The following is a 15,000-nucleotide window of genomic DNA, read 5'->3' on the forward strand; positions in this document are numbered from 1 at the left end:
CACACACACACACACACACACACACAGAGGACAGGTACATATTACTCAGAATCAGAATCAAAATGAAAATCCAGATGAAAGTCACATTTAGAATCTAGAGCCCAAATCAGAATCAAAATCTAAATTAGAATTTAAATTATGATCACAATAAAAATCAACATAAAAACACATCCAAATACGTCAGGATTCAACTGAGCATCAGAATGAATCACTATCAAAAAGAGAATCACAATCAAAACGATGGTAAGGAAACGACTGCAGAATCTGTATCAAAATTGGAATCAAACTTGGAACTGGAATCCAAATCTGAACCTGCATCAAGGTCAATATCAAAAATGAAAATAAAAATTCAGGGTCAGGGTCAGAATCAGATAAAAATTCACAAATTGAAATGAAAATCCAAATGTAAAAAAAATTAATTTCAGAATGAAATTCAAATCAAAATTAGCTTCAGAATCCAGGTGACAATTACACTCAGACTCCAAATCAAAATCTCTAAACTAATTTAGCACAAGACGTGCAAGGTTTTGCTCCTGGTGCAGGTATAGTTTTCTGACTGTATCACAGGCTGTTCTCTTAAACATGGACGAAAATACAGACGAAGTTCAGGCTTCAGGACGGCAGCAGCTGCCGCTGTTTTCAGATATGCTAATGCATAATTTGACTCATTATCTTGATGTTTTGGAGGTGTTTTGGATGATGCCAATTGGTGGCTTATACTGTGAGTTTCCATAACTTCCATTACTACACCAGCCTCATAGCTCCAGCAGAGCCAGATTATGAGGAGTCTGGCTGCTTCCTATTTCCCCCGTTATATCAACAACAGCACTGCTAAACAGCAGAGGGCACCCATGAGCAAGTCCTTAATGAATGGGAGTGAATGGAGCTCAACGGCTGAAAACGAGAAATTAAAATAGTTTCTAATCACTTGCCCAGAACGTTTTTTTAATTTTGGAAAGTAGAAGGAAAGTAGTTTAATTTTGGAAAGTAGAAGAAATAACAAAGAAAACTCATATGTGTTGGAACCGTTTGATGATGTTTTTAGGTTCTGTGGTTCGACCTCAATACCAAAGCTGTGAACTTAGCCAGAAGCCCTCCATCCTCCTGAGAGTCCAGCCGGCTGGGGGAATCTCAAATGACCACAGACACCCGTTTATTGATCAGCATGGCAGAGTTTATATACACACAAATGGCATGACCATCACGTGATCATGCGACAAGACAACAGAGACAGAGGATTGGATGAAACAGAGTTATAGGTGGACAAGGCCACCCCAAGGATGTTTATGAAGTCCTGGTACACGGAGCCTAAACAATAGATAAGTGTTAGAACATTGCTGATCGGATATCACTGTCACTATGAGTTACAATTAAGCATATGAATACACAGAAATGAGCTGAGGCCTCTGTGTGACACAGGCCCTAAGTCATGAACCCAGGATTGTGCTGTGATCAGGAGTATGCACTGTATACATACATTAGGATCTAACAGTCCCCCCTTTGATTCCAGAGGAATCATAGAGTCAGTGCATATGATAGAGACAAATCAAGCAACATCAGTGTACATAGCGGGATCAGATGTGACAGCAAAGGAACAGTGAAAGCTACGATCTACGATTCGCTTGTTGAAAGAGCGTAAACAAGAAAGTAGACAAGGAACACAAATGAACAGAATCAAAACCACAACAACAGTAGGTGCAACCAAAGACAAGTAAGGAGTTAAAGACCCAAACAAATCATACCAACTACCCCACACAGAACTCATAACTTCATCCTTAACCATCGACTCAGCAGCATCTTTCATCTTCTTTAAAGCCACGGTGATGTCACCTTCCGGAGCATCGTTAGCTGGGACAAAAGTACAACGCTCTCTGAATTTATTTCTTTTTATACAGCAAACGAGTTTTGGGCAGCAGGATGCTAACATTACTGCTAGTGAGTGCTGGTGAGCGCGATGAGCTGCTTTGTCATGAATGTGCAAACGCTCCATATTAATCCATTCATTTTGGACTCGATTGGCAGCGCCCCCTAGCGTTTGAGAAACCCAGAAGACATTGCAGAGTGGGAATTCTCCTGTCTAACTTCTGCTATGCTTTTTTTTTGCTTTTTTTCTTCAATTTTCTCCCCAATTCGTTGGATCCGATTCCTAGTTAGGAGTCCCCCAGTCACAAGATATCACCAGTGCTAGGAGTGCGAAGGCAAACACAAGCCTCACCATGTTTTCAGACTGCCGCTAATGTGGTCATTAGACAGCCGAACACGCTTGGAGGAGAACACTAACCTCCAGATCTGTTACATCAGCTAACTGACGCCTGCGCTGACAGCATCATGATGGGGCTAGACAGGGGTCCATCCTGCCCACCCAGAGCTGTAGCATCATCAGGGTCGAACTCATGCTGATGTTAGTGTGAAAATCCTCGCCACACTAGTTGTTTTGTCACTGTCAGATTATAGAGATGATGCTGAGAAAAGTTAGGCATCCTGTTTTATTTACTCTTTATGGACAGTGGGTTGAAGATGGACACTCTGAGCTACAGAGACAAGTGGAGTACAGCAGATTGCAGGTGGAGAGAAAGGGATAAATGGGGAGAGAGAGAGAAAGGAGAGAGAGAGAGAGCGAAAGAGAGAGCAAGAGAGAGAGCAAGAGCAAAAGGAGACAGAGCGAAAGGAGAGAGAGAGCATGAAAGGAGAGAGAGAGTGCAAAAGGGGGGAGAGAGAGAGCAAAAGGAGAGAGCGAGACAGAGTGAAAGAGAGAAAGAGAGCGAAAGGTGAGAGAGCGAGAGCGAAAGGAGAGAGAGCGAGAGCCAAGGGAGAGAGAGAGATCGAAAGAAAGAGAGAGCGAGAGAGAGAGAGAGAGAGAGTGAAAGAGAGAGAGTGAAGGAGAGAGAGAGAAAGGGAGCAAGAGCAAAAGGAGAGAGTGAAAGAGTGAAAGAGAGAAAGAGCGAAAGGAGAGAGAGAGATCAAAAGAGAGAGAGAGCAAAAGGGAAAAAGAGAGAGAGAGAGCAAAAGAGAGAGAGTGAAAGAGACAGAGAGAGTGAAAGAGAGATAGAGAGCGAAAGAGAGAGTGCGAAAGGAGAGAGAGAGAGTGAAAGAGAGATAGAGAGCGAAAGAGAGTGCGAAAGGAGAGAGAGAGTGAAAGAGAGATAGAGAGCGAAAGAGAGAGAGCAAGAGCAAAAGGAGAGAGAGCGAAAGGAGAGAGAGAGAGAGAGTGCGAAAGGGGGAGAGAGAGAGCGAAAGAGAGCGAGAGAGTGAAAGAGAAAGAGTGAAAGAGAAAGAGTGAAAGGAGAGAGTGAAAGAGAGAGCGAAAGAGAGAGAGAGAAACTGCCTCTATGAAAGATTTAGCAGTATTTACTCAGACTCTGGAAACAACCTTCAAGAAAGAAGGACTGAGAGGAAGAGAGAGGAGGAGAGAAAGACAGAGAGGGAACAAAAGTTAAGCGTTTAATGTTTTATGAGCTGCTCATCTCTCTCTCTTTCTCTATAGCTCTTTCTCTCTCTCTCTTTCTCTATAGCTCTTTCTCTCTCTCTCTTTCTGTCACTCCCACTCCTTTCTAAAAGCCACTACTGTCTGCCCTATATATGTTCATCTCCCAGAGTACACTTTATCTCTCTCTCTCTCTCTCTCTCTCTCTCTCTCTCTCTCATTGCAGTCTCCTGGTTCTCCTGTTCATGTAAGTCCTTGCTTGTGCTCCTGCTGCAGTGTAAGCAGAGTTAACAGACATGGACTAAAGTGCTTGTATCCTGCGTTTTAACATAATTGTGTGGGTTTATGTTCTAACATATTTCATAATTCACAGGTTTTTACCTGGCCATATTTATTCTAATTAAACACTGTTCCTCATACTGTGCCTTTGATATATGTAAATAAGCTCTGGTCTGACTGGTTGCCCTGTATTGCAGCTCATTCAAAAAGAAGTCTGGGGCCCTAACACTCCTTATAACGTCAGTGTGAGTGCTGTAAACTGCTGTAGGCTGAATAGATACACACCAATCAGGCGTAACATCCTGACCACCTCGTTTCTACGCTCACTGTCCACTTTATCAGCTCCACTTACTGTATAGCTGCACTCTGTAGTTCTACAGTTACAGACTGTAGTCCATCTGTTTCTCTGATACTCTGTTACCCTGTTCTTCAGTGGTCAGGACCCCCATGGACCCTCACAGAGCAGGTACTATTTGGGTGGTGGGTCATTCTCAGCACTGCAGTAACACTGACGTGGTGGTGGTGTGTTAGTGTGAAGAGTGTTAGAGTGGAAACTTCCTGTCTTTTTGTCTAACTTAAGATCTGACAGGTCAAGATGGGATTTTTTACTAATTTGTATTACAGAAGCAAATCTGATCTTAATTTAGGAATCTTATCTTACAGCTTCTTATCTCAAGATAGGAAATCTTAACTTACTGGATCCAAGTTGACAATCAACTGTGACGCCTGTTACCTAGCAACTGACCATACACACACAGCTGAAACATGAACATGCAATCAAAGTAATCAAGCTGGTTAGCCAGGTGGCTAACATTTGCTACCATTAATAATTTTAAAAGGTCGAACAAAACTTAAGTGTGATAAACTGTGAGTAGTGAATGCTGTGAGAGCACCCCCTGCCGTTTATCAGGGCGCCCCCTGCTGTTTATCAGTGTCACCGCTTCCCGGTTTCAGTCTCCATTTCCCATTTCCAACGGTTTAGCCGAGCGCACTAACATTACTCCTAATAAAAAGACACACGTTCAGCTCCGCCTCATTATTCACCACCATCACTGTAATATTTCATCATCTACATTAACTCAGGAAGGTGATCAGAGGGGCGGTGGAGTTCGAGTTGGCAGCGTCTGAGATGTTTAAAACGCAGAGTTAGAAGAGAAAAACGTCTCCCAGTGAAAGTCGCATTTTACAGTAGGAATAAATGGAGCTCATTATGCTGGTAGTGAAATATGCTGCCTGACTCAGCCGCCTCAGAACCAGAGAAACGGACCTTAAACAGAAGTCAGGACCCTGTTGGGGTTCATCCTAAAGTTAGGACAGGATTTAGGAGGTTTAGTCTAGTTAGGATGTTTGTGTGATGATGTTTTCTAATCTGGAGTTCATGATGAGATGATGAAGGGAGGAGCTGATATTTTGGAATATATACTGTTCTAAATTCATTCGTCATGGAGACCAAACATAACAGATTTCAGATTTAAGAAGTTTCATTAATGCGGCCCCTGACGTCTACTACGGCTCACTAAACACCTCAACACGCTTCGAGTGTGTGATGATTCAGGTGTGAAGTTAGCACCATGCTAATTTGTGGAGGATAATTTCCATTACATGTTAACTACATTAGCATCGTAGCTAATAAGTGCTAATACTTCAGACATTGGCTGAGTGACTTTTGTGAAAAAGGGGGGTAAACTTAATGTTTGGCCACACCGTCACGTTAGGTGGTCAGTGTAAGTGTGAGTTCCTCACCTGCGCAACAGCAGTTTGGGGTGGTTCTTGCTCTCCATGTTCTTCAGGATGAGGTCAGAGAGCAGCTGCTTGAGCAGGTCAGTGGCGAACTCCAGCCTGGCCTGCAGGGCGGTCATTATGAGCGAGGCCAGGTAGCCCCTGTCTCGCATGGAGAAGGACCGCTGCAGCTCCAGGGTGCGGATGAACGTCAGCAGGAAGGTCTTATTGTTCACCAACTGAGCGAACAGCTTCAGAGCCTTTTCCACTCGCTGCTGACCGCAGCCCGCCACCTTGAACAGACACAGAGACACCTGAGTACACACTTACTGTTCATTTACTGAGCTTAACATACTGGGAAAATGTTGTGTCTGTCTCTCACCCTCTGTCTTTCTCTGTATATTTCTCTTTCATCATCTCTCTCACTGTCTGTGTTTACATGCTAAGCTTTTTGCCAATCCAACTGAATAGTCAGATTACAGATTAAGACTGAGGTGTTTATTCACACTCTGCTCGACAATCTGAGGAAATCTCTGTTTACATGCTCACAACAAGTAGTCAGATCCATGCGTAGAGAACCGCTTAGTGCAGATGTTACTATGACAACCAGCATCATGTGAGTCCGGTCAGAGTGAGATGAGCAGCAGTGAGCAGTGCTTGTGTTTTTAACTGCTTTAAAATGATGTCAGACTCAGGAAAACGTCCTTCACACGTCCTTATTAAAGAAGGCCGAGAGGAAGACGTCGTGCTCTGAGACGCATAAGCTGGACGTCCGTCCCACCGCCGTCTTTTAAAGATCAGAGCATGAACTTCGTCTCCTCTGCAGACCAGTTTCTGCTCCGCCGTGTTGAACGGTATAAACTCTCACTGTGACGCGACGCTCATGCAGAACGGACTTTCCGAAAGGGAATGTAATCGGATACAGGCGCTTACACTGATATTTTACTTCTATTTAACGGATTATTTACAGGATTACGCACCTCTTTCAATCAGATAGAAGCTGTATTCCGAATGACCTCAATCGGACTAGACTATTCCGACTGAGGTGTTAACATGGAAGTATTCTTTTTTTCTTTCTCTCTCTCTCTCTCTCTCTCTCTCTCTCTCTCTCACCTCCAGTTCTCGGAGTACTGGGTGGTCGTCCATGCCAGGGAACAGGACCCTCATGATGTAAGTCCGGTATTCTAGGTGTGGGATTCCAGCTCGGTCCAGATCACTCGTCAACTCATTTATATCTGTCTGCAGCTCCGCAAAAGCTGCTCACACACACACACACACACACACACATGAACAGCAGTCCATACTGACAGAGCTGTGTCATTAGCATCTCTGTTCAATAACCTGATGCAGAAACGTCTATTTCTGCTGTTTACTCTGTCTTACTTCTTTGCTGATTGATGTGTTTATTTTTATGACAAAAAAAACTGTGCCAATAATAAACAAGCAATAATAATTTTATATGCTTATTAGATTAAAATAGATGTTTTCTGGTAAAGCTGATGCAACAGGCTATGCTATTTACCATTTATACTCAACAAAAAAACTTCACTATGCGCAATGCCAAGTGTCGGCTGGAGTGGTGTAAAGTGCTGCCACTGGACTCTAGAGCAGTCATAGATTAATCTGGGTTTGATGGATGCCAACCCACATGCACAGTTCCAACAGTAAAGTTTGGTGGAGGAGGAATAATGAGCTGGGGCTGTTTTTCAGGCTCCTCAGGTTCCAGTGAAGGGTGATGTTAAAGCTACAGCACCCAGACATTTTACACAGTTATACAAAGCTTCTAGCTTTGTGTCAGCAGTTTGGGGAGGAACCTTTCCGGTTCCAGTCTGACTGAGCCCCTTTACACTTTTTACACTCTACACTCTTCTGGTAAAGATACATTGCAATTTTAACTGTTTTAACTGCAAATTTTAACTGTTTTAAAAACTGGACAGCCAAAATGGCCTGTGGTTCCAGAATCACCAGAATAAACATTATGATAACAAAAAATATTATATAATAAAGAACAATATCAATTTCTACAAATAGCGTAAGTTGTTGAAATGCCTGCACTCTTTGAGCTCTTTTCAATGACCGTGTAATGACTCAACTGTAATAGTGATTAAAGTCTGAAGGTGTGCAGTGAGTGTCTCACCCTCTTTACACTCCAGAGCCACTCTGGACTCCAAGTTGTCCATCTGCATCTGCAGCCGCTTGAGTGTGAGGTCATTTTCATGTGATTTGCGGCGGTACGCAATGAGGACGAGGATGACGATGATGAAGAGCAGCCCACCTCCGGCCGCGATACTGAGGATGGCCGGCAGGGTCAAGAGACTGTCCGACTGGATGTGGACCGAACCGGGGGACACCAGGAGACCACCAACCTGAACCTGAACGTCACATAATCATTTCAGACTTTTAGCCTCTAACAACCTCCATTCACATTTTATTTCATTTAGTTATCTTTTAATATGATTTTGATATTTTTTAGTTACTGTTTTACATTTATTTTTCTTTTTATTTATTTCATTATCAACTTTTACTTCTTAGTTACTTCAGTTTTATATTGTCTTTTTAAATTTATTTAATTAATTATGCTTTTTATTCTCATTGCATCTCTTATTTATTAAGCTATTTTAGCTATTGTAATGATTCATTCTGATTTTAGTGATTTCTAACTATTACATTTACTATTATTTTTTTTGCCTGATATGTTTTTAGAGTCTAATTTTTCGATCTGTTTTCTGGCGCAGCTACATTGTAAATGAGGGTCTCCCTCAATAAAATAAAGACTGATTGATTGATTTATCAATTGATTTATTATAAATATATGTATTATATACGTACTTGTAACTGGTAACAATGTAATCTACATGTATTATCACTCTTATGTAATATCAATATGTATTATATAGTAAGGTACAAAAGTTCACCCTTCATTTATTTAATTTACAGTTAAATTAAATTTCATTTAATTTTATTGTAATGTTGCATCACTCATTACAAAACTCCATCTTCTGGAAGCAACATCACCACAAGAACTGCACACTAGGAGCTTCATGAAATGGGTTTGTATGGCTGAGCAGCTGCACACAAGCCTAAGATCACTATGCACAATGCCAAGTGTCGGCTGGAGAGGTGTAAAACACCACCACTGGACACTGGAGCACTGATAGATGAATCTGGGCTAGGTGGATGCCAGGAGAACGTTACTTACCCAAATGCACAGTGCCAACAGTAAAGTTTGGTGGAAGTGGCATAATGAGCTGGGGCTGTTTTTCAGGCTCCTCAGGTTCTGTAGTTATACAAAGCTTCCAGCTTTGTGTCAGCACTTTGGGGAAGAACCTTTCCTGTTCCAGTCTGATTGAGCCTCTGTGCACAAAGCAGCTTCATAAAGACATAGTTTGACCAGTTGGGTGTGGAGGAACTCCAGTGGCCCTCACAGAGTCCTAACCTCAACCCCAACAAACACCTTTGGTATGAGCTAGAACAGAGATTATGACCCAAGTCCTCTCGTCCAACATCAGTGTCTGATTGAAGGGACACAAATTCACATTCTCCAAAATCGCTGGGAAAGCTTCCCAGAAGAGTGGAAGCTGTTACAGCTGCAAAGGGGGACGACGCTATTTTAATCTTCTGGGGTCCACGAACTTACCCCCATGCCAAATTCAATGTTCCTATATATGTTTTTCTATCTTTGCGATAATGCAATGCAGAATTATGGTTCTACTTAGAGCCTTTTTTGAAAATGATTACATATATATAGCACCAAAAAGGGTTACAGCTGTTTCAGGGCAGGTTTAGGCCTGTTCTTCTCGGGTTTTACTACAAAGCTGGGACATTTTGTCCTGAAATTATCTGAAAACAAACACCCAAACACAGAGACACAGAATGCCCCCATGTGTGATGCCCCCAAAGACTGTGAAAGGACAGAATATGCATTTCTAAGACATGACACCAAAGGCATTGTCTGGAAATTATGCAAAAAATTAACTATTCGGTTCAAAGCTGCATGTGCTTTGTGGTCCTGCTGTCAGTGCCACATTGCTATTTCCTATTTCAGCTTCATTTCATCATCTGCTTTAACTGGCAGGGGACTGTGTGCTTGGACAGAAACGACCATCTGCATCTCACTGCCTCAGTACACGTCCAGGCCGACTCGCTCGGAGAGAGAGTGAGTCAGTGAAGCGCTGAGGCGGTATCACAGTGAGGGATGCAGTGAAGTGGAGATGTACGGAAGAGGACCAGGAGATGAGGCAGCGCTGAGTGATGTTCTCAGACAAACTGTGGACCAGTGTTTTTACAGTGCTTATAATGTCTAATATCACTAATAATCTGATCTCAGGAAAAAACTCTGAAAATAAAACTTCCCATCGTACCATGAAGCTCATTATGGTTGCCTTTGCATTATTAAGGCTATTACTCCTTAAACACGCCTAAATCAGCCTGTTAACTGTTTGCGAGCTAATGCTAAAGTTTGAATATGAAATGTCAGTGGACAGATTCTTGTCATGGCAAAGTTTTCCGTTTCAGAGACTGCTTTTATTTAAATGTAATTGGAATATTATTTTTGGTAAAAATGCAATTAAATTGAACAAAATATTCGACCCAATTCTTCAGATCTAAGGAGCATATACTGTTGACACCAAAATGTCCATGTATGTATTCGGTAGTTACTGAATAATTCATAGAAGTAACTGCATAATTATTTGTAGTTATATGATAGCAGTGACAGAGTAAGTCACAGTAATTATAGAACAGAGGTTTCAGAATATTTCAAATTATATACAGCATTATTCATGTTTGTCCCATTAATGTTTATTTACATCATTATGTAATTTACATAATGTATTACATAATTATGTAATAAAATAATGTATAAAGTATTTACGTAATGATTTATAGTAGGTGCTGTATAATTCATTTCTGAATAATTCATAGCAGATACTGAAAAACTCAAATTAGAAACCAAATAATTCATATTAGAAACTGAATAATTCATAGTAGATACTGAATAATTTACAGCACATAGTGAACAATTAATAGTAGATAGTGAATAATTCATATTAGATACTGAATAATTCATAGTAGATACTGGATAATAAGGCTGCGGGTAAAGGAGTGCAGTGTGGTTAAAGACCGTGAGGTGTTTATTCAGTGATTTGCGTACCGTTACTTTGTGCTGACCGCTGAGAGTGGGCGGCTCACACAGCAGCTGATGCTCAGAGATGGTGACGGGGCACGGTGTGTCTCCCACCAAAACAGTGTAGTTCAGTCTGGACCCCCCAAACGCCGGCGGCACCAGATTCCTGCCCTACACACACACACACACACACACACACACACAGGAATCGTAAGACTGTGAGAAGGTAAACATTATGTTTACTTGCTTACTAACAAATGGATAACGAGTCGTCTTTTTAATGACTTGATTATTCTGCTTGGCTTACAGCCTCAGACACCACACTCACACAGCGATGAGGAGTGAAGTCACTGAAGGTGAAACGGATGAGTCATTGATTTTGTTTAAATGAAGAGATTTGATTGGCTCTCACTTTGAGGATGATGGGTGATCCGGGTTTCTGCTCCAGCACGCCAGTCAGGCTGAGTGGCTCGAATGAGGGATTTGGGTAGTAGATGAAGCTGGTGCTGTTGTAGGTCAGCAGGGCCTGGACATTATTGAAGACGAAACCAAATTCATCAGCATGCTTTATGGATTCCTGGACAGGGGCGTGGTCAGCCATCAGAGACGGAGCAAAACAGCTGATAGTGGTGGAGTTGACCACTTTACATACCTGACAAAGAGAAGAGGAGAAAGAGCAAGAAAGAGAGAGAGACAGAGAGAGACTGTCAGTGTGTTACAGTAGGGAGTGATCACTGTAACAGTAAGAGATGATATTGTCAATGCATTACAGTAAGGACAGAAAGTATTACTGGGTAATAATGAGTGATATTGTCTGTACAACATTAAAGAGTGATATCACTGTGTAACAGTATTACCAGTGTTTTACAGTAAGAAGTGACACTGTCACTGTGTAACAGTATGGAGAGATTTTTGCCAGTGATACTCTCAGTGTGTAACAGTAAGGAGTGATACTCTCAATGTCTGACATTAAAGAGTGATACTCTATGTGTAACAGTAAGGAGTGATACTCTCTGTGTCTGACATTAAAGAGTGATACTCTATGTGTAACAGTAAGGAGTGATACTCTCAGTGTCTGACATTAAAGAGTGATACTCTATGTGTAACAGTAAGGAGTGATACTCTCTGTGTCTGACATTAAAGAGTGATACTCTATGTGTAACAGTAAGGAGTGATACTCTCTGTGTCTGACATTAAAGAGTGATACTCTCTGTGTAACAGTAAGGAGTGATACTCTCTGTGTCTGACATTAAAGAGTGATACTCTATGTGTAACAGTAAGGAGTGATACTCTCAGTGTCTGACATTAAAGAGTGATACTCTCTGTGTAACAGTAAGGAGTGATACTCTCTGTGTCTGACATTAAAGAGTGATACTCTATGTGTAACAGTAAGGAGTGATACTCTCAGTGTCTGACATTAAAGAGTGATACTCTATGTGTAACAGTAAGGAGTGATACTCTCTGTGTCTGACATTAAAGAGTGATACTCTATGTGTAACAGTAAGGAGTGATACTCTCTGTGTCTGACATTAAAGAGTGATACTCTATGTGTAACAGTAAGGAGTGATACTCTCTGTGTCTGACATTAAAGAGTGATACTCTATGTGTAACAGTAAGGAGTGATACTCTCTGTGTCTGACATTAAAGAGTGATACTCTATGTGTAGCAGTAAGGAGTGATACTCTCTGTGTCTGACATTAAAGAGTGATACTCTATGTGTAGCAGTAAGGAGTGATACTCTCAGTGTCTGACATTAAAGAGTGATACTCTATGTGTAACAGTAAGGAGTGATACTCTCTGTGTCTGACATTAAAGAGTGATACTCTATGTGTAACAGTAAGGAGTGATACTCTCTGTGTCTGACATTAAAGAGTGATACTCTATGTGTAACAGTAAGGAGTGATACTCTCTGTGTCTGACATTAAAGAGTGATACTCTATGTGTAACAGTAAGGAGTGATACTCTCTGTGTCTGACATTAAAGAGTGATACTCTATGTGTAACAGTAAGGGGTGATACTCTCTGTGTCTGACATTAAAGAGTGATACTCTCTGTGTAACAGTAAGGAGTGATACTCTCTGTGTCTGACATTAAAGAGTGATACTCTCTGTGTAACAGTAAGGAGTGATACTCTCAGTGTCTGACATTAAAGAGTGATACTCTATGTGTAACAGTAAGGAGTGATACTCTCTGTGTCTGGCATTAAAGAGTGATACTCTATGTGTAACAGTAAGGAGTGATACTCTCTGTGTCTGACATTAAAGAGTGATACTCTATGTGTAAAAGTAAGGAGTGATACTCTCTGTGTCTGACATTAAAGAGTGATACTCTATGTGTAACAGTAAGGAGTGATACTCTCAGTGTCTGACATTAAAGAGTGATACTCTATGTGTAACAGTAAGGAGTGATACTCTCTGTGTCTGACATTAAAGAGTGATACTCTATGTGTAACAGTAAAGAGTGATACTCTCAGTGTCTGACATTAAAGAGTGATACTCTATGTGTAACAGTAAAGAGTGATACTCTGTGTCTGACATTAAAGAGTGATACTCTATGTGTAACAGTAAGGAGTGATACTCTCTGTGTCTGACATTAAAGAGTGATACTCTCTGTGTAACAGTAAGGAGTGATACTCTCTGTGTCTGACATTAAAGAGTGATACTCTATGTGTAACAGTAAGGAGTGATACTCTCAGTGTCTGACATTAAAGAGTGATACTCTATGTGTAACAGTAAGGAGTGATACTCTCTGTGTCTGGCATTAAAGAGTGATACTCTATGTGTAACAGTAAGGAGTGATACTCTCTGTGTCTGACATTAAAGAGTGATACGCTATGTGTAACAGTAAGGAGTGATACTCTCTGTGTCTGACATTAAAGAGTGATACGCTATGTGTAACAGTAAGGAGTGATACTCTCTGTGTCTGACATTAAAGAGTGATACTCTATGTGTAACAGTAAGGAGTGATACTCTCAGTGTCTGACATTAAAGAGTGATACTCTATGTGTAACAGTAAGGAGTGATACTCTCTGTGTCTGACATTAAAGAGTGATACTCTATGTGTAACAGTAAGGAGTGATACTCTCTGTGTCTGACATTAAAGAGTGATACTCTCTGTGTAACAGTAAGGAGTGATACTCTCTGTGTCTGACATTAAAGAGTGATACTCTATGTGTAACAGTAAGGAGTGATACTCTCAGTGTCTGACATTAAAGAGTGATACACTATGTGTAACAGTAAGGAGTGATACTCTCAGTGTCTGACATTAAAGAGTGATACTCTATGTGTAACAGTAAGGAGTGATACTCTCTGTGTCTGACATTAAAGAGTGATACTCTATGTGTAACAGTAAGGAGTGATACTCTCTGTGTCTGACATTAAAGAGTGATAATCTATGTGTAACAGTAAGGAGTGATACTCTCAGTGTCTGACATTAAAGAGTGATACTCTATGTGTAACAGTAAGGAGTGATACTCTCTGTGTCTGACATTAAAGAGTGATACTCTATGTGTAACAGTAAAGAGTGATACTCTCAGTGTCTGACATTAAAGAGTGATACTCTATGTGTAACAGTAAAGAGTGATACTCTGTGTCTGACATTAAAGAGTGATACTCTATGTGTAACAGTAAGGAGTGATACTCTCTGTGTCTGACATTAAAGAGTGATACTCTCTGTGTAACAGTAAGGAGTGATACTCTCTGTGTCTGACATTAAAGAGTGATACTCTATGTGTAACAGTAAGGAGTGATACTCTCAGTGTCTGACATTAAAGAGTGATACTCTATGTGTAACAGTAAGGAGTGATACTCTCTGTGTCTGGCATTAAAGAGTGATACTCTATGTGTAACAGTAAGGAGTGATACTCTCTGTGTCTGACATTAAAGAGTGATACGCTATGTGTAACAGTAAGGAGTGATACTCTCAGTGTCTGACATTAAAGAGTGATATGCTATGTGTAACAGTAAGGAGTGATACTCTCTGTGTCTGACATTAAAGAGTGATACTCTATGTGTAACAGTAAGGAGTGATACTCTCTGTGTCTGACATTAAAGAGTGATACTCTATGTGTAACAGTAAGGAGTGATACTCTCTGTGTCTGACATTAAAGAGTGATACTCTCTGTGTAACAGTAAGGAGTGATACTCTCTGTGTCTGACATTAAAGAGTGATACTCTATGTGTAACAGTAAGGAGTGATACTCTCAGTGTCTGACATTAAAGAGTGATACACTATGTGTAACAGTAAGGAGTGATACTCTCAGTGTCTGACATTAAAGAGTGATACTCTATGTGTAACAGTAAGGAGTGATACTCTCTGTGTCTGACATTAAAGAGTGATACTCTATGTGTAACAGTAAGGAGTGATACTCTCTGTGTCTGACATTAAAGAGTGATAATCTATGTGTAACAGTAAGGAGTGATACTCTCAGTGTGTGTTGTACTGACGTTGACAGA

At 40.9% G+C, this 15,000-nt stretch overlaps 1 protein-coding gene across 1 annotated transcript in view; it reads right to left on the reverse strand.

Annotated features, from left to right (window-relative positions):
* LOC108444095 (plexin-A2-like) overlaps positions 1–15,000 on the reverse strand; it is a 165,509-nt gene that overhangs the window by 20,076 nt on the left and 130,433 nt on the right. The window contains exons 17-22 of the mRNA XM_037532242.1: positions 14,992–15,000; positions 10,960–11,199; positions 10,575–10,718; positions 7,560–7,794; positions 6,536–6,678; positions 5,447–5,715 (exon numbers count right to left, since the gene is read on the reverse strand). The exon at positions 14,992–15,000 is cut by the window's right edge and continues 85 nt beyond it. Coding sequence (XP_037388139.1) covers positions 5,447–5,715; positions 6,536–6,678; positions 7,560–7,794; positions 10,575–10,718; positions 10,960–11,199; positions 14,992–15,000 — 1,040 coding nt within the window. The remainder of the gene's footprint in view (positions 1–5,446; positions 5,716–6,535; positions 6,679–7,559; positions 7,795–10,574; positions 10,719–10,959; positions 11,200–14,991) is intronic.

This window comes from Pygocentrus nattereri, chromosome 21 (genome assembly GCF_015220715.1).
Source record: "Pygocentrus nattereri isolate fPygNat1 chromosome 21, fPygNat1.pri, whole genome shotgun sequence".
In the NCBI taxonomy this organism is placed as follows: domain Eukaryota; kingdom Metazoa; phylum Chordata; class Actinopteri; order Characiformes; family Serrasalmidae; genus Pygocentrus; species Pygocentrus nattereri.